This window comes from Amborella trichopoda, chromosome 13 (assembly GCF_054954075.1).
Source record: "Amborella trichopoda isolate Santa Cruz 75 chromosome 13, AtrichopodaSantaCruz75HAP2 v2.0, whole genome shotgun sequence".
NCBI classification, from domain to species: domain Eukaryota; kingdom Viridiplantae; phylum Streptophyta; class Magnoliopsida; order Amborellales; family Amborellaceae; genus Amborella; species Amborella trichopoda.
In genome coordinates, this window is record NC_142348.1 from 10,683,239 (window position 1) to 10,701,905 (window position 18,667).

Sequence of the window (18,667 nt, forward strand, 5' to 3'; positions counted from 1 at the left end):
ACTTTTTGTAAAAACTATGTTCCTACTGGATTCCATTATTCGCTTGCTCTCACGAACGAAAATGCTAATCCGAAAGATATTGACTTTTTGTGTTCTACTTTAAATGATGATTAGATCTTCAGAGCTGAAAATTAAATGGTCAATATTAAAGGGTGAGGTTCGTATACGGTGGAGGTTGCCTTACTATAGAAGTAAGGTGAAAATTACTTAGAAATGTCGTTTCGGCGCCAAACCTTATGATAGCATCAAAATCTCTTTCTCATAAAAGTTAAAATTTGAAAAAGGGAAAAGTCTATGTAGAGCCTAGGCTCTAAACAATTAAATTAGAGCTTACTTCAAAAATTTCACTTGAAGAGATTTTGATATCTAAATATCTTCAAATTGATCATCTCATCATCAAGATGCATGGACTTGAGAAAAAATGGATTTTAAGTTTTGAAATAGTGCATCTTGCAACGTATTTTTGGACAGTCAATTTTTAAGTTATTCAAGTTTTCATAAATATGCTCGATCTACACTATTTTTAAAGCTTTAAATTTTTAAAAAACATTTATATAAGGTTGCAACCTTAAAATGTAGAATCACAGATGCACCTCAAAAATCCATCGGAAACAGTTGTTTTAATGTTTTTCAACCCTCTAATTGATCATCTCGACATCACGATGTATGAATATTAAAAAATATATATTTTAAGTTAAAAAATCGTGTCTCTTGCAACACATTATCTAGATTGTCCATTTTCAAGATTTTCTCATGTTTATAGATCCACTTCATTTTAACCATTTTTAGAGTTTAAAACTTTATAATTAGATATGAAAATAGATTTTGAGATAATCCTAAAAAACATTTACACCAAAATTATATATTATGATAAAATATGGAGGCCCACCTTAATTGGATTGTTTAAGGTTGCAACCTTATATAAACCACACCCTAAATTTAATAATTAAAGATAAAAATATATTTTAAAGCTAGTCAAAGATTTTCAGTATCGAAACCACATTTCTCGACACTATTTGAAGGTGGATTCTAATTTGATTACGTAGAGCTTAAGCTCCAAACAAACCGCACCTTTTGAAAAATGGTACGGATCGAGCCGATCAAGAAACACTTAAAACTCTTAAAAATAAACGGTCTAAAAAACGTGCTTTTTTTTTTCTTGACGCCTATTCATCTTAAGGTCCAAGTTGGAGGGTCATCCTACGGCGGAACACTCTCCTCCTGTAGGGATTTTTTACGTGAAGTCTTAGTATAAAGTTGCAACCTTATATAAATAAACTTCTTTCCTATATTCAAGGAAAGACCGGGCTTTACGTCTCTTCCAGAGAAAATTTGTTTACGTACGTTTACTTTTGGTCATTTCACTACGGGCTATTATCGGCTCTACCCTGCTCTCTCTTCTCTTCCTCGTCTTTCCTCTGTTTTTGCCAACAATTTCAGGCTTTTCTTTTGCCAACAATTTCAGGCTCTTCTTTTGCCAACAATTTCAGGCTTTTCTCTCTTCTCTGCACGTTTTCCGCGGCCTGTCAAATGGCGAAACTCGGAGCATCCTTCGCTCCTTTCTTTGCCTGAACCACCCTCGACGGAAAATTCAGACCATGGAATTTGATTAGAGTTCTTGGCGATCTTTTAAATACATGTGATTGCCGATATTTTGGCCGGAAACTTCATCAATAGCCGGAACTCGAGCCTGGAATCACCGGCGAGCCGTTTTTCCGGAGCACCAAGAAGGGGGTCCTATTTCTTGTCATTTCCTTCCCTGTGCTGGTCACTTTTTTCAATAAATTTCAGTTCTCCATTAAATAGAAAGAAAAGGGCGTGATTTTCACCATTAATGACCTGAACTGAACCCTGGAGTCGGTGTCGAAGTCAAGCATTGACTCAAGAGCTGGAAAAGGGAGCTCTACCTTTTGTTATTGCACACTCTTTTCTCCATTAATTTTCAGTTAGTGGGCAAGGGAAAAGGAAAAGAGAAGTGAATTTCATCATTTTTGAGCTGATATTCTTGAGATTATTTTCTGCGTGAAATACAGTGGAGTTTTTTGCCGGAATGTGTGGGTGGCTTGATTGGAAGAAATGGACGAGAAAGAAAGAGGGTGATGATGAAGTTGCAGAAGATATTTGGAGCTTGTTCTTTGATCTAAACACCTTAAAAGCTGCTACTAATGACTTCTCAGAAGATAATAGGCTTGGAAAAGGGGGTTTTGGCCCCGTTTATAAGGTATTTTCTCACTGCAAAGTGCAAACTCTTGTAATTGTAGAGAAAATTCTTTCTGATTTTACTGCAAAAAAAGTTTGAAATTTTCCGGTGAAAATCTGGTTTTCCGGTGACTTTAAGGCCGCGTAAACTTGAACGTAGGACTCCATGGCTCATGTTTTTGGGAGCGAGATCTACTGAAATTTTGGATAAAATTTCCGTTAAGACTTCTCGTCTTCCCACCAAATATCGGCCTGAATTTAAGGAATTCTCCATTTAAAACTTTATTCTTTCAAGAGGAAAAGGAAAAACCATCGTTTGAGAATGCGCAATTTTTTTTTTTACAATTTTTTTTTTTTTTTTTTTTTCTGAAAAAAACAGTATATACCCCTCTGATATTATGCCAGTGATATCATTATCCAAAAAAAAGGAAAACAGAAGTTAAAATGAAATTAAAATTACTTACTTGGTATCTATTTCATTTGATTCTCTCTCTTTACAATTTTTACTTTTATCTTGCATTTGATCTTCCATAGCTACCTATTCATAAAACTTGGTATTCATGCTTTGCTATTTTAGCCTGAATTTTAGTTTATCAAATGAGTTTTTCTACCTCCAAAAAATGATAAGGTCTGCTCTACCACTTGATTACTGACATTCGGAAAACATGTCTCTGGTTTACTTCAATTCTTTTTTTCTTTTTCTTTTTAATTCCTCACAAGACAAATTCTCCAAAAAAAAAAGCATATACATATACCAAATTTTGGTTTCGATTTTGAGGGAAAACCCAAAATATTCACCTGTTTTTCAAATTTTTTGTCACTCTTTGGCTTTTCTGTCAATTCATTTTCTTCTACCACAGCTGGACTAATACGGGTTCTGATAGATTTATCGCCACTTGGCCATTTGCTAACCGTGCTTTGACCTTGGTATTCATTGTTCCACATGTTTCTAGACACGTAGAACTTTCAGTAGACAGGCAAAAGCTGACTTTTAGTGAATTTGCTTTCAGCTGAAAGGCCAGGATTTTCTTTTCGTGAAGTTTTTGGCCAAATTTTGCCGAAGCTTTCAAACTTCATGGGATTTGATGAGTTGGGATTCACCAAATATGAACCTGCTTTCTTGAATTACATGCTTGCTTTGAATTTCAAAATTTGAAGCATACATTATCACCCATAATTTTTTCAGTAATTGCAATGGTTCATTTTTAATGTTTTTGAAAATTTGAAGCACCCTTTCAATTGTGATGGTTCATTTTTTATGTTGTCGGTCCTGTCACATTTGAAATATTGTGCGAGTGGAATAAACTGATTGTGAGATTTGATTGGATGGGTTTTGCATTTTGAAGGGGAGGATGGAAAATGGTCAAGAAATTGCAGTGAAGAAGTTATCACTTGAATCAAGACAAGGGTTAAGGGAATTTGTCAACGAAATCAAATTGTTGTTAAAAGTCCAACACAGGAACCTGGTCTTGCTACTGGGTTGCTGTGTGGAAGGAGGGGAGAAGATGTTGGTCTATGAATATTTGCCCAACAAGAGCTTGGACAAGTATGTCTTTGGTAATCTCTCTCTCTCTCTCTATCTCTCTCTCTTTATATATATATATATATATATATATATATATAATATAATCTCACACTACAGAGCCCCTAATTTGTTTGAAAAAACTACACAACAATTGGTTGATTTGTCAGAACTATAGAAACAACCAACCCATGCTATCTTTAGTCGTAATATTCTAAATCTTTTTATCTTTTTTCAGGTTATTATTGGTAGAAGTTATATCTTCACACTCTATGCTGCTAACATAGCTATCATCTAGGCATTTATGCTAAATATAGAGGAGCTTTTTTTCTTCAGCTTTGATGTTGAACCTGGTTGTCCTCTCTGTGTGACAGAGGAAGTGTCTTTTATTCATGTCATCCCTGATGTTGTGGAACAGTGGAAGTACTGGCATCTTTGACTTCCTCTTATTTTGACAACTGCTGCTTCTCTTAATTCAACTAGATGGGCCATCTCCATGATGAATGCAGTAGATGTTTATTCCTCTAAATCATCTAAAATGCTTTACATTACCACTATACCATGAATTGGACATGGCAACAGTCATTGCTGGCTCCCAAGCTTTCCATTATGAGAACATGATGAATCTAGCATTATAGAAAACATGTCAGAGCAGGGCATATAGGATTATTTTTAGGATTCACTTTAGTTTTCCAAGTTTTGAAGGGATTTGTTTTTTCCGAATTTTGTGGGAGATTCTTTTCCTATTTTGGGGGGAGACAATCATTAGATTTTAGGAATTAGACATTTTTCATAAGAGAAACTCATTTAAAGATGTTTATGGAATAAGCTTTTTCACTTTAAATAAGTAGATGAACTAGGGGTCCCTTGTTGAATCTCTTTGGGATTTCATTTTTTTCTCTATAAATAGCATTGTCGAGAGAGAAACGATCAAGGGTGTAGAGAAACCTTGGCCTGCGTGTAGAGAGAGAAAAGCTTTGTGAGAGATTGAGCTTGTTTCTGGTTCTCTCAAGTAAAAGTCATCTTGTAATTTTCTTTCTATTGATTGGTGAAAATCCATTGATTGTTTTCGCATGTGGATATAGTCACAACTGTAACGAGCCACGTAAAACCTTGGTATTTTTTTTGCTTTATTCCTTTTTTTTTTTTTTTGCTTGTTGCTAGTTTTATTTTTCTCGTTCTTACTTTGCCAAGAACTAACTTGTTAGGTTTTAGAGCTTCCGCACACAACAAGTGGCATCGGAGTTTAGGTTGAAGTTGTCATAATGGTGGTCAAGATTTCGAATGCAAAGTTCCAGCTAGAGAAATTTGATGGCAAAAACAACCTTGGAACTTGGCAAATCAATGTTCAGGATTTGTTAATGTAACAAGATTTACGTAAATCTTTGAAGGGATGACAAAGAAACTAGAGTCCATGTCAAATGGGGACTTGGAAGACTTAGATTTGAGTGCTATAAGCACTACTCGATTGTATCTATCGAGCAAAGTGTTGTATAACAACATCAATGAGGATTTGGCATAAAGCCTTTGGTCAAAGCATGAGAATCTATATGTGACGAAGTCCCTCACGAATCGGTTGTATCTAAAGCAATAGCTCTATACCCTGCAGATGAATGTAAGTACGGATATCCATGAGCACCTGAATCAATTCAAAACAATTAGTTTCAATTATTGAGTATTGGTGTTAAGATGGATATGAGGATAAGGCTATAATCTTGTTGTCCTTGCTTCCTTATTCGTATGAGCATCTAATCACAACCTTGCTCCCTCATTCGTATGAGCATCTAATCATAATATCACTTTATAGAAAAGATACCATAGAGATGGAGAATGTGATTTCGACTCTTCTCTCGAACGATTTGAGGAAGAGATATGATAATGCTCAGCCACATGCGGATGGATTAGTGGCTAGAGGGAGATTGGTTGACAGAAATAAAAGGAGACGTGAAAGTCAGCGCAGGTTCAGATTGAAATCCAAATAAGAAAAAGGTAATATTCGATGTTCTTACAGCAAGAAAAAGGGACATGTTAAGAAAGATTGTCAAAAGCTCAAAGAGAAGGAAAATAGAGCCTTTCATGTGGTTAATATGTTTATGGTGGCTCGAAAAGCAGATAAGATAATGTGTCGTCAGTCTCAATAAATTGTGATTACTTTAAAGACTCGTGACTTCTTGATTCAGGATGTTCCTCCCATATGTGACCTCACCAGAATTGGTTCACGGCATACAAGAGCCTTGATGATGGATCAGTTTTAATGGAGAATGACGTGGCTTGTAAGATTGTTGGCATTGGGACATTAAATTTTAAGATATATGATGGAGTTGTGAGAACCTTAATTGATGTAAGACATTTTCCAGATCTGAAAAAAAATCTTATATCATTAGGTGCCTTAGACTCTAATAGCTATAATTGTTTTGGAGAAGGTAGAGTCCTGAAAGTTCTAAACAGTGCCTTGGAGGAGTGTTTAAAGGCAAAGAGATTTGGACTGAATTTTTATGTGCTGCTTGGGAGTACTGTCACAAACAAAGCTGCTGTTTCCATATCTGATAGTAATGATACTGACTTGACTCAATTGTGGAATATGCAGCTTGGTCATATGAGTGAGTGAGTTGGCGAAATTGAGCAAACGTCAATTGATCAATGGCATAGAAGTGTAAGTTGGACTTCTGTGAGTACTATGTCCATGACAAGCAGTGCAGGGTACAGTTTCGCAGGTCGGTACATACAATAGTTACCAGGAGCCGGAGTGGGAATGGCTCCGGGGTCGGGAGTGGGAGCGTTGGATCGATGGTTGCCCAAAGTTCTGGCTCTCAGGGAGCGAGTTCCGATAAGGGTAAACGTAGCGGAACAAGATCCATATGAAGGCGGAGCGCGTTCTCAACACAACGGGATCTAGATCCTTACTTAATGGGGGACGTGGTCCATATACAATGGGATCGTGTTACCATATGCAATAACATCATGCTTCCATCCGGAATAGGAACTAGATCCCATTTGAAGTTGATTGCGTTTGTATTTGGAAAGGATCGAACTCCATTCAAGGACGGATCGCGTTCCTTGCATGATTGGTCCACTCTTCCATCACAAAATTCCACTTGTATCAAGAACCCAACCCCATTACACAAGGATTCATGTTCCCACTAAGCACTGCAGCTCGTTCTCATATAAACAAGATCTTGTCTTGGTTTATTCTAGAACTCATTGTCCTATGTAGCAATGGCCCATAGGGCTAGATCGATGCACGACCAACCCTAGATGTCCATGGATTAATTGAATTCCATTAATCTTGTATGAAATAAATTCTTTCAATGCCTTATGCAATTATATTTTTGCAACGGTTAATGTTAGTATTGTTCAAAATCTCATACATGATACGCATATGGACATCATGTTGGTCGTTTGGGTACTTGGAAATATATTCTCTGTGAAATAATTTTTTTTTGACAACGTTACATAGGAATGGAACTTGAGACATTGGGCAATGAAAACCTATGCCTCTACCATCTTGAACCAAGCCCATTTCCTTTGTCAGTGAAATAAATTACTAGCGCAGTACATTACTAGTGTAATATATTACCTGAAAATGGATGTTGTTGTTTGGGTAGCATCTGGATGCAACCTAAGAATGCATTGCTACTGTTTAGCTACGTCTAGAAGAAATTTGGGAAATGCATTACTGTTATTTTGGGCTGGAGATATTGTATGAAAATTTTGCTTAAAATATAATTATTTTATTCTAAGAGTTAAATTTATTTAAGAAGTTTCTTTTAGGAAATTATAAATTGGTAAAATAGTTTTATTCAAAATTATAAAAAATTTATTGTCTTTGAAGTAAAGGATGAAGTTCCGTGAACACAGGGATCGTGTTCCTAAATTTTAGGGATCATGGATCTTATTTATTTGGGAACAAGATCTACAATCTTCTGGAACGTGCACCGTGCGATGGTGGGATCGAGATCATCGGGATCCTTTGTTCATAGGATTGGGTACCCAATAATTGAACCTAGATCTCGAAATAAATAAATCGTGTTTTGGGCGAGATCCCAGTCATGGAACACCGGAGCTGGATTCCGGAGCCAGAGCGTTATCCTTTTGGGGTGCTTCCGGTAACTGTGGTGTGCTTCCGGTAACTATGGTGCATATCATTCTTGAGTATGTTCTTTCATATGTATAGGGCCTTGCATCGGTTGTCTCAGAAGGACGATCTCTGTACTTTGATTCCTTCGTAGATAATTTCTTAAAGAATGTGTGGATTTACACATTAAAGAAGGTAGTTGTAGTTAACGCATTCAAGCATTGAAAAGCTAAGGCGACAAATAGATTGGGAAGAAGGTTGAGTGCATGATGAATGATAATGGTGTAGAGTACATTATTGCTAAGTTCATAAACTCTTACAGGAACGAAGGTATTACTCATCACTATACCACTCGAAAGACATTGCAACAGAATGAAGTTGCTGAGCGCATGAACATGACACTTCTAGAGAAGGCCCACCGCATGCTTAGTAACATTGGTTTGTAAAAGGACTTTTGGGAAGAGGCAGTCACTACAGTGTGTAATCTCATCAATAGATCACCATCTATTGCAATAGAGTGTAAAATACCACAAGAGGTATGGTCTGGTAAAATTTTTTATTATTCTCATTTAAGAATTTTTGGTTATCTTGCTTATGTTCAAAAGGATGATAAGTGGTTATGTGATCAAAGAAGTGTGTTCTCCTTGGTTGTACTGATGAAGTTAAGGGATTTAGAATGTGGTACTTGGATCTTAAGTCGCTTAAGTTTATTATCAATTGATATTAAGTTTGACGAGTGCCATGTTGAAGCACATTCAAAAGGGTGCTGACAAGAGTGGTGATACCATTGAAGTGGAGTTGACAACTCCAGAAAATACTGCAAAACATGTGCCAAAAAATCCCAGTGAAGGAGTGGAGGAGAATGTTGAGGAGGTTGCTAAGCCTACTCTACATGAGGAAGAGCCTTAGCTTGGAAGGGGAATAAGAACCAAGAAGCCTATAATGTGGTACGGTTTTGAGGACATGTTGGCTTATGCCACAAGTCAATAGCCATCAAAGCTACACAAGATATTGAGATTAGCAGGTGGAATAATACCACGAATGAATAAATGGAGCTCTTCATAAGAATTCTACTTGGGATCTTATGAAGTTGCACAAAGGCAAGAGAGCCATTTGATGTCAATGCGTTTTTAAAAAAAATGAAAGATCACCTGAGTTTGGTAGTATTCAATTTAATGCATGGTTGTTGCAAAAGGCTATATGCGAAGGGAAGGTGTTGACTATAATGAAATCCTCTCCATTTGTGAAACACACTTAGCCATGGTTGTATTGTTTGATTTGGAGTTGGAGCAGCTTGATGTCAAAACTGGTTCTTGCATGGAAAGTTAGAGGAACATTTTGTGGTTAAGGTCAAGGAAGACCATGTGTGCAAGTTGAAGAAGTCACTGTATGTCTAAAGTAGTCTCCTAGGTAATGGTATAAACACTTTGATAAATTCATGATTAGTCATAGGCATGTTAGAAATAAGTATGATAATTGTGTCTATTTTAAGAGATTTTCTAATGCTTGATTCATCTATTTTTTGCTCTATGTGGATGCTATGCTTATTGCTGTGAAGAATTCTTTAGAAATCAGTCTTGTTAGAGAATTTGAGGTGAAATATGTTCAACAAAGAAAATTCTTAGTGTGGAGATATGTAGAGATAGAAAGTTGGGTAAATTGTGACTATCTCAGAAGGAGTACATAAGAAAGGTCTTCACTAGGTTTGCGATGGAGATTTTAAAGCCCATGGGTACTCTTCTTGCTGCATATTTCGAATTGTCGACATCATTATCTCCAAGTACATATGTTGAAAAACAATACATCTTGTGTTCCCTATGCGTGTGCAATTGGAAGCTTTATGTATGCAATGCTTTGTACTGGTCCAGATATTTCTTATGTTTTAGTGTGGTGAGCAATTATATGGCTAATCCAAAACAGGAGCATTGACATGCAGTAGATGAATTCTGCATCACCTAAGGGGCACGTCAGATGTGGTTCTGGTGTTTGACAGTAGTAGCAAGTTTGCTGACAAGGTTATTAGTTATGTTGATGTTGACTTTGCAGGTTATTTAGATTGTAGAAGATCTACTACAGATTATGTGTTTTACACTTGTAGGAATTCCTATTAGTTCGTTCATCTATTATTGCTTTATGTGGATGAAATGCTTATTGTTGCGAAGAATCCTTTAGAAATCATACTTCTTAGAGAATTTGAGATGAAAGATATTCAACAAAGAAAATTCTCAATATGGAAATATGTAGAGATAAAAAGTTGGGTAAATTGTGGCTATCTCAAAAGGAGTAAATTGAAAAGGTCCTCACTAGATTTGGGATGGAGCTTTTAAAGCCCATATGTACTCCTCTTGCTGGACATTTCAAATTTTCGGCAACATTATCCCCAAGTACAGATGTCGAAAACAATACGTATCGTGTTCCCTATGCAAGTGCAATTGGAAGCTTCATTTATGCAAGGGTTTGTATTGGTCAAATATTTCTCATGTTTTAGTGTGGTGATTAAATATATGGCTAATCCATGACAGGAGGATTGGCATGCAATAGATGGATTCTTCATTACCTAAGGGGCCTGTCAGATGTTGTTCTAGTGTTTTGACAGTGGTAGCAAGTTTGCTGACAAGATTATTGGTTATGTTGATGTTGACTTTGTAAGTGATTTGGATTGTAGAAAATTTACTTCAGGTTGTGTTTTACTCTTGTAGGAACTCCGATCGGTTGGAGATCGATTCTACAAACTGCAAGTGCTTTGTCTATGGCCAGAGTAGAATATATGGTTGTTATTGAGGCAGTAAAAGAGTCTATCTAGCTAAGGGGGTTTGTAATTGAAGTGGACTTATAACACAATGAGATTATTTCTATCGTTATAGTCAGTGTGCAATACATTGGCAAAGAAGCAAGTATACTGTGCATGGACGAAGCATATTAATGTCAGGGCATCATTTTGTCCATGAGATTATAGTTGAGGGTGACATATTGTTACTGAAGATTGACGAAGATTAATGCCACAAAGAATATTGTGGATAATGCTGTCAAAGCCTGTTCCATTATAAAAGTTCAATCTATGCTTAAATTGATTAATGCATTATCAACGTGACTGCCCGTGAGGGTGCATGTGGAGAAGATGGCCGATCGGAATTTCTTTTTGAAATTCAAGCCAAGGTGGAGATTTGTTGGGATATGTCTTGAATCTCAAGTGATATAGGATTATTCTTAGGATTGACTTTAGTTTTCCTAGTTGAAAGGGATTTTTTTTTGTTTCTTAATTTTGTGGGAGATTCTTTCCTATTTTGGAGGGAGACAATCCTTAGCTTTTAGGAATTGTATATTTCCCATAAGCGAAACTCATTAAAAGATAGGAGCTATTGAATATCACATTAAATAAGAAGAAAAAACTAGGAGTCCTATGTTGAGTCTCTTTGCGATTTCCTTCTTTTCTCTATAAATGGCATTGTAAAGAGTGAAAGGGTCAAGGGTGTAGAGAATCCTTGGGTTGTGTGTGGAGATTTTATTTCTAGGAATTAGTGAAAAATTATTGATCTTTTTCACTTGTGGATGTAGTCACATCTATGACGAACTACATGAAATCTTGTTCTTTTTGTGTTATTTCTTTCCTACTTTATTTTTCTTGTTTATTGTTTGTTTGTTGCCGGTTCTATTTTTCTCGCCCCTTTACTCTACCAAAAATCAACCCATTAGGTTTTAGAGCTTCCATGTGCAACACATTTAGTTGTGACCTTGCACATGTACTTTTGAGAGAGAGAGAGACAGAGATTCAGATTTGATTGAGAAAGTGAGGCTTTTAATCCTACAAAGTTATCTGCAGGTTCCTCATGTCCCATTGGGATCCAGAAGTTCATCTTTTACAATTTGCTGCTTGATTAGCGCTTGAAGGACTCACAGTTGCATGATGGTTTGTTTCAGATAAGAATAGGAGTATATTGCTGAATTGGCCAAAACGTTTCGAGATAATTTTGGGGGTAGCAAGGGGCCTTCTCTATCTACATGAAGAAGCATCAGAGAGGATCATTCATAGAGACATCAAGGCAAGCAACATACTGTTAGATAATCAGATGGTTCCTAAGATATCAGATTTTGGGTTGGCAAGGCTCTTCCCTGGTGACGAAAGCCATGTCAGCACATTTAGAATATCTGGCACACAGTAAGAATGTCGAGACTGTCTTCTGCTTTCCTACTTTTCTTTTCTACTTTACTGTTTTCTTTCCAGGAAGGGCCTAAGTTTTGTGTGTGTGTGTGCACGCACTTTGAGAGATACTTTGGCTGAACTTGGCCATGTTGAGAAATGCTTCACGGGCAATATAAGAATGTTAGCTGCTCTTTTGAACTTTTTAACACTGGAAATATGGACAAATTCTGTGCCCGATATTCCCCCTGTTATAGATTGCTTTTGTCCCTGAATATTTGGCAAATTTCAGTCATGATTTAAATAGAATTTGGAGCTCTGCCATGGCTGGGCCCAAGCAGGTCCCAAGCCTAGAGAAAGGAGGGTAGTGTTAGATCGCCAACCAACTAAACCTTTTTCCACAACTATTTTATGAATCCTGATCTAATGTTGGACTATGATGATTTAAATGGAATTTGGTGAAATTGGTTGCATTTTATATTAAATCTGCCAGAATTGAGTAGAATTGCTCAAACATAGAATTCCCCCAAGTTTAGTAAAGTTATGATTGAATCTCAAACAATTAATTCTGAATTTTAGTTATAGGTAAGAGCTTTGTTTTCTTTGTTCCTATGTATGACCCTCAAATGTTGATATTTTGAACTTTGACATGTACAACATCTACATTTCTAGATTGGTTAGGATCCTTGTTTTAGAAATCTATGCCTATTTTAAAAGTCGATTGTCTTGAGAAAACCTATTTCTGAATAAATACAAAACACCCCTTGTACTTCAATTATGCTCACTGTGCTACCACCCCTTGTGGCATATATGAGATCAGAAGGCCCATTTCCTATAGGCATGTGCCAAAGGACCTTCTTCCTTTCTGTGGTGTCAAAAATGCCCCTTTCAGTAACAGCCATCCAGCCAGTGTGGATCCAAAGTTAGTACAGCCATTCGGCCCATGTAGATTGCATCAATGGTTCTTGGCTATCTGATTCAACAATGTAACATACGGTTAATAATAATTTATATTTTTTATGTTATATGCCTCTATTTCTAAAACGGACCAAAATGCCATTATCCGTATTTTTGTTTCTGTACTTGTCTATATTTTTAAAATGGAGCAAAATACATCATTCTTGTATGTTGTACAACTATGTAACCTAGTTTAAACACTTGAACATGGTGGCTGACTCGGTCATGACGAGGAACTTGTCAACCTGCCAAGTTGAACTGTGTAACTCAGAAAGTTTGGGGAAGTTTTTCAAATGATCAAGTGAAGTCTAATAATATAAAACATGTATAGTGGGAATTGGACCCAGTTTTCCATGTGAAGCATATTACAGCACTATCACTGTATCACATTGGAAACACCCCATACTTGTCAAAATAAATATAGATAATTGTGTATCATGATATGTTCTGATGCATATCGAACATTTCATTAATGAAACTCACCACCTGGTTAGTCAAGTTGACACGGGCAACTTTTCCAACTCGAAACAAGTTTCGATTCACTGTTTAAAATACGAAGGCACATGGCATCCAAAAGATGGTCCATGGCATTCTAGTTAGGATTCATTTAGTTGTAGGCATATGCACACAAATATAAACAATCTGTATTTATTGGTGTAAAATATATGTTCTTTCCAACAGTGGCTATATGGCTCCAGAGTATGCATTGCATGGGTTCTTGTCGGTGAAATCTGATGTCTTCAGCTTTGGGGTCTTGGTGCTAGAGATTGTGAGCGGTAGGAAGAGCTTTGACAAGGACTTGGATGAAGAGAGCCAAGAACTTCTGGGCTATGTGAGTTTATTATACTATTCTATGACTTTAATCATAAAATACAAAATATTGGCACATTTTATTTGTATACCATTTTTTTGGGAGAGAAAATGGTGGACAACCACTATCGACAGTTTTGATTTTTGAAATTTGGAAGCATTTGTGTGCTATTGCATATGCTTGTTTTGGATACATAGTTTCAATGCCTCAGCCCTAACTACCTTTATGTGTGTGTGTGTGTGTGTGTGTCTATATATATATATATATATATATATCAGTAGGTTGTCACCTAAAATGAATAATAGTTTAGTTTATACTCCTAGCCATCAGGTCTCGATTGGCTGGTTGAAAGTGGATGCTACTATTTGAGTTTTAATCTTTTTTCTACAAATTGGATTAAGCTGAAATTTTAGTTGTATATTTGGTTCCATCACACACCACAAAACCTATCATGTAGTACACATGCCCAAAATTTTATCTTGATTCAATGTGTAAAAAATATTAAAATTGGTAGTAACATGCATTTTCAATCATCCATTCAAGATTTGACAGTTGAGAGTATAACCTAAACTACTATTCATTTTCGATGACAACCTATTGGTAGATTTTTCCATTTATACACACACACACACATGCACACACACAACACACAAGTAACTTTTGATGACCAAAGGGTTTACAAAACGGTTGGCACGATATCCCAGATTGAATCTAGGCCAATTTACATGGTGCCTCAGTGCTTGAATATATATATATATATATATATTAATCTAATGGATTTGGAATTTTGGGGGCATATGTGCCTCAAATTTCAGTTTAAATGCTTGCTGATAAAGATGATGATGATGATGATGTGCCTCACCAGGCAAACCATAACAAAATATCCAAAAAATAATACACAAATATGAAATGACCAAATTACCCCCACCCTTATAAGGGTGGGGTCTTTTGGTCATTTTAAATTTTGTGTACCATATTTTATGGTTTCTCTTGGTGAGGTGCACTTGTCGCCAAACTTTCTGGTCTAATGGATTTATAAAAAATCAAACAGAATCCATGTGCGTCTATCGTCGCATCTGTCAAGATTGAATTTGGGCCATTGGGCTAATACAGTTCCATTAGCAATTGGGTTAACGAAAGTATTTTCACACTCACAAATATAGAGAGAGATTCTTTTCATGGCCCATTTCCAAAATCAATATATATTAAAAATGACATCTTGCCACTAATTTGAGCTGCTCTTTTGTGTTTGTCAGTCATGGAACCTATGGGGAGAAGGCAGAGCTTTGGAGCTTGCAGATCCAAATCTCGGTTCCTTCGCATCCGAGGAGATCTCCCGTTCCATTCAAATCGGATTGCTATGTTGTCAATCAAATGTAAATGATAGACCTACAATGTCTTCTGTTCTTTTGATGCTTTCTGGTCATTTTGAAGAATTGCCAAAGCCTGGAAAACCAGGTCTTCAAGGTCGAATAGGAAGGTTCACTAGTTCTATGGGTGATAAAACCACTAAGCATGGGTTCACTAGTTCTATGGGTGATAAGCCTAGTTTTGGTACGTCTTCAGGTGTCAAGGTTTCCCATAGTTTACCAGAGAGCCATGTCTCTATGGACTCTGTTAATGATATTTCAACGTCTTTCATGCACGGGAGGTGATTAAACTTCGAAGCTCTTTCAATTGTCTTAATTTGGTGTTGGTAATACTTTCTTTCCATTTGATTTTTTTTCTTGATTTGGGTAAAATTATTTGGCCTTTGCGTTCCTCTTTTTTTTTTTTTGTTGTTGTTGTTGCAATTTCATAGGAAACATTTGGAATCTGTAAATTTGTAGTTTCATTCATCCCAATTTATTGGATATGGCTGTGATTGCCTGCAGTTTATTTCACTTGCTGAATTATCTTTGTATATGGAAGTTGTCATATTCAGCTCTCAGATTTGGATGATCGAAATGCTATTTCATTTTTGTTTCTGCTATAAATTATTTTATCATGAAAGTTTGTAGAGAGGTATGTTTAACGTAGGTTCACCAAAAAATAAAAAGATGACCAAGATGCCTCCATTTGTTTGATGGGTGTTTTTGAGCCATCAGGCGCACAATCGTTTTGTAACTCCCTCGGTTTGCAACATCCTAACTCCAAATGGTTTGAAGCATTTTCCAGAAATAATATTTTTTCGACAATATTAATCGGATGGCTAAGAGTGCATATCCGTTCTTGAATTCTAAAATTGAGCTAAAATTTTATCAACAAATCGATTCTAGGAATCGATTTTCACATGAAATTTTGACGTCAAATGGAGGAAATGCTCCCAACTCCTCATTTGACGTCTCTCTCTCCCCTTAACCCCTCTCTCTCTCTCTCCGACTGAAAACTGCCCCTTCTCCTCTATGACTTTCACCGAAAGCTCCAAACCCTGCGTTCTCTCAAACCCTAATCGCCTCCTCACTCTTACTCCTCCTTCCCTCTCAGTCTCCGACTCTCTCTCATCGATGGTAGAACCAGCAGGCAGTTGAGGATGCACCTCCATGGTTGGAAGGGGAGTTTAGGTCAGGGTTTCAATGCAGTAGGACTTCTACAGGAGTCTTGGTGCTCTAGTTCAGACCTAGGTATTCTCATGAGAAAAATTGTGGGTGGGGTTAGTTCAAATCTAGGGTTTGTTAATGGATTCTTCGGGATCGAAATCCACAAAAAAAAAGGAAGTGAATAATGTCAATTTTTCAAAAGTAATCCCCATATGAGTAATGAATGTTAAAAGTACACAATCTGAAACAATATGAATGATGAAGAGGCTCAAATTCATCCCAAGCTCCAAGAACCCAATCATCATCATCTTGAGTATATCAGTTATCAGTTTAGGAATAAGTCCATCAGATAGAAAATTTGATTGCTCGTCCTAACCCAAAGTCAAAGTCCTTAGGCCAATCGACCCCTCATGCCTGCCCCTACCCTACTACTTGTGCTTTGTCTCAGGTGCCCTTGTGTGTAGCCATTATCATTATATTTTCCTCTCCCTACAACTTATCCATGTTGTGCTCCTACAGCAAATTGTACTCCAACTTCAACTGGGTTCACCTCCGACTTTTGTACCTTGATGGGGCTCTTCACTTCTACCAATACCCTCTCATTAAGAAATGGCTATCTACTTCCATTAATCACTCTGTAGGTTTCTCTAAAGAAACTTAGTGTCTATTAATCATATAAGAAAAAAGTTTCTATAAGGTTGTAATCTTATAATGTAAAACGCATGTCAAGAATCCATCGGAAAAGGTTGTTTTAATGTTGAAAACCATGTGATTGATCATCTCGAAATCGAGATGTATGACTATGAAATTAAAAAGATTTTGAGTCTAAAAAATCGAGCATCTTACAACATATTATCTACACCATCTATTTTCAAGATTTTCATATGTTTATAGATTGACTTGATTTTAACTATTTTTGAAATTTAAAATTTTATAATTACATATAAAAATAGAGTTTGAGATAATCTCAAGAACAATTTACATCAAAATTATATATTATGATAAAATTTGAAGGTGCTCCGTAGTGGGATTGTTTACGGTTGCAACCGTATGGAACCACACCCATCATATAATATGCAGACTTGTCTTTTATATACAAATTACAAATGAGAAAAAAATTCATATGAATCTACAAACTTGTCTTTTATATATAAATTACAGATGATAAAAAAATAGAAATAAATCACAGACACCTAAAACTATACCGAGACTTACTATAAAATAAAGGTATTGTACCTATCCAATATAAACTGATTACAATATATACCTTCCATATTAACTTGGTACATAATATATATTTTCCTTTCACACTCCAGATAACATATACTTTCTTTTCACATAACATATACTTTCCTTTCACAAGGGGGACCTCAAAAAGATAATGATCCATAGTCCATAGCTTCCCTCCTCATTGGAGTATACAGCGACTGGAATTTGCTTTATTTTTGCTCATATCCTATGGTAGAATAGGTTTCACTACGCTTCTTGATCATTATAAACCAGTGATTTAAAAATCGGCGAGTCGCAACGAACTCGCACGGGAATCGGTTACCTCGTGCCGATTCCAGTGTAAAATCGGGAACCCCCTTTACAGTGAACCGCCTGTATGACGATTCCAATGTAAAACCGGGAACCGCCTTTTTCAGTGAATCGCTTGTAAAACTGGGAACCTCCTTTTACAGTGAATTGCTTGTATGACATCATACAAGGGTGAAAATCACCCGTATGACATCATACAAGGGTGAAAATAGCTCGTATAACGTCACATAGCGAGTCGACATGGGAATCGGTTACCTCGTGCCGATTCCAGTGTAAAACCGGGAACTGCCCTTTACAGTGAACTGCTTGTATGCCATCATACAAGGGTGAAAATTGCCTATATGACATCATACAAGAGTGGGTGTTACAGTGAACCACTTGTATGACATCATACAAGGGTGAAAATCGCCCATATGACATCATACAAGGGTGAAAATTGCCTATATGACATCATACAAGGGTGGGTGAAAATCGCCTGCCTGATGTCACCTACAAGGGTGGGTGAAAATCGCTTGTATGATGTCACATACAAGGGTGAAAATTGCCCGCCCTTTACAGTGAACCGCTCCCTTTATAGTGAACCGCAATGAACCGCTTGTATGACATTATACAAGGGTGAAAATCGCCCGTATGACATCATACAAGGGTGGGTGAAAATCGCCTGTATGATGTCACATACATGGGTGGGTGAAAATCGCCTGTATGTACAAGGGTGAAAATCACCTGTATGACATCATACAATCGCCCGTATGACATAATAGAAGGATGAAAATCTCTCGTATGACGTCATACAGGGGCGATGAAAATCGCATGTATGTATGACGTCACATAGCGAGTTAACACGTGCCAAAACACCGATTCTCCATAGTCCACACGTGCCAAAACATCGATTCTCCATAGTCCACGC

General features: G+C 36.8%; 1 protein-coding gene across 4 annotated transcripts; it reads left to right on the plus strand.

Moving 5' to 3' along the window:
* Window positions 1-1,042: 1,042 nt before the first annotated feature.
* LOC148779028 (cysteine-rich receptor-like protein kinase 44) lies at window positions 1,043-15,585 on the plus strand. 4 transcript variants are annotated; one of them, XM_088854904.1, is made up of 5 exons: window positions 1,043-2,221; window positions 3,546-3,756; window positions 11,715-11,952; window positions 13,573-13,723; window positions 14,959-15,585. In XM_088854904.1, exons 1-5 carry the CDS (start codon window positions 2,051-2,053, stop codon window positions 15,355-15,357), a joined length of 1,170 nt encoding a protein of 389 aa, XP_088711030.1. In that variant the 5' UTR covers window positions 1,043-2,050; the 3' UTR covers window positions 15,358-15,585. The 4 variants fall into 4 exon arrangements, with proteins under 4 accessions (XP_088711030.1, XP_088711031.1, XP_088711032.1 ...); XM_088854905.1 differs by having other exon boundaries at window positions 1,288-2,221; window positions 3,546-3,745; XM_088854906.1 differs by having other exon boundaries at window positions 1,297-2,221; window positions 11,715-11,836.
* The last annotated feature ends 3,082 nt before the right edge of the window (window positions 15,586-18,667 follow it).

Excerpts from the sequence above, each read along its gene's own strand:
- LOC148779028 (XM_088854904.1), top strand. The coding sequence starts at position 2,051 with ATGTGTGGGTGGCTTGATTGGAAGAAATGGACGAGAAAGAAAGAGGGT. Across the intron at positions 3,757-11,714 it reads CTTGGACAAGTATGTCTTTG|ATAAGAATAGGAGTATATTG; the intron begins GTAATCTCTCTC and ends GGTTTGTTTCAG. Across the intron at positions 11,953-13,572 it reads TTTAGAATATCTGGCACACA|TGGCTATATGGCTCCAGAGT; the intron begins GTAAGAATGTCG and ends TCTTTCCAACAG.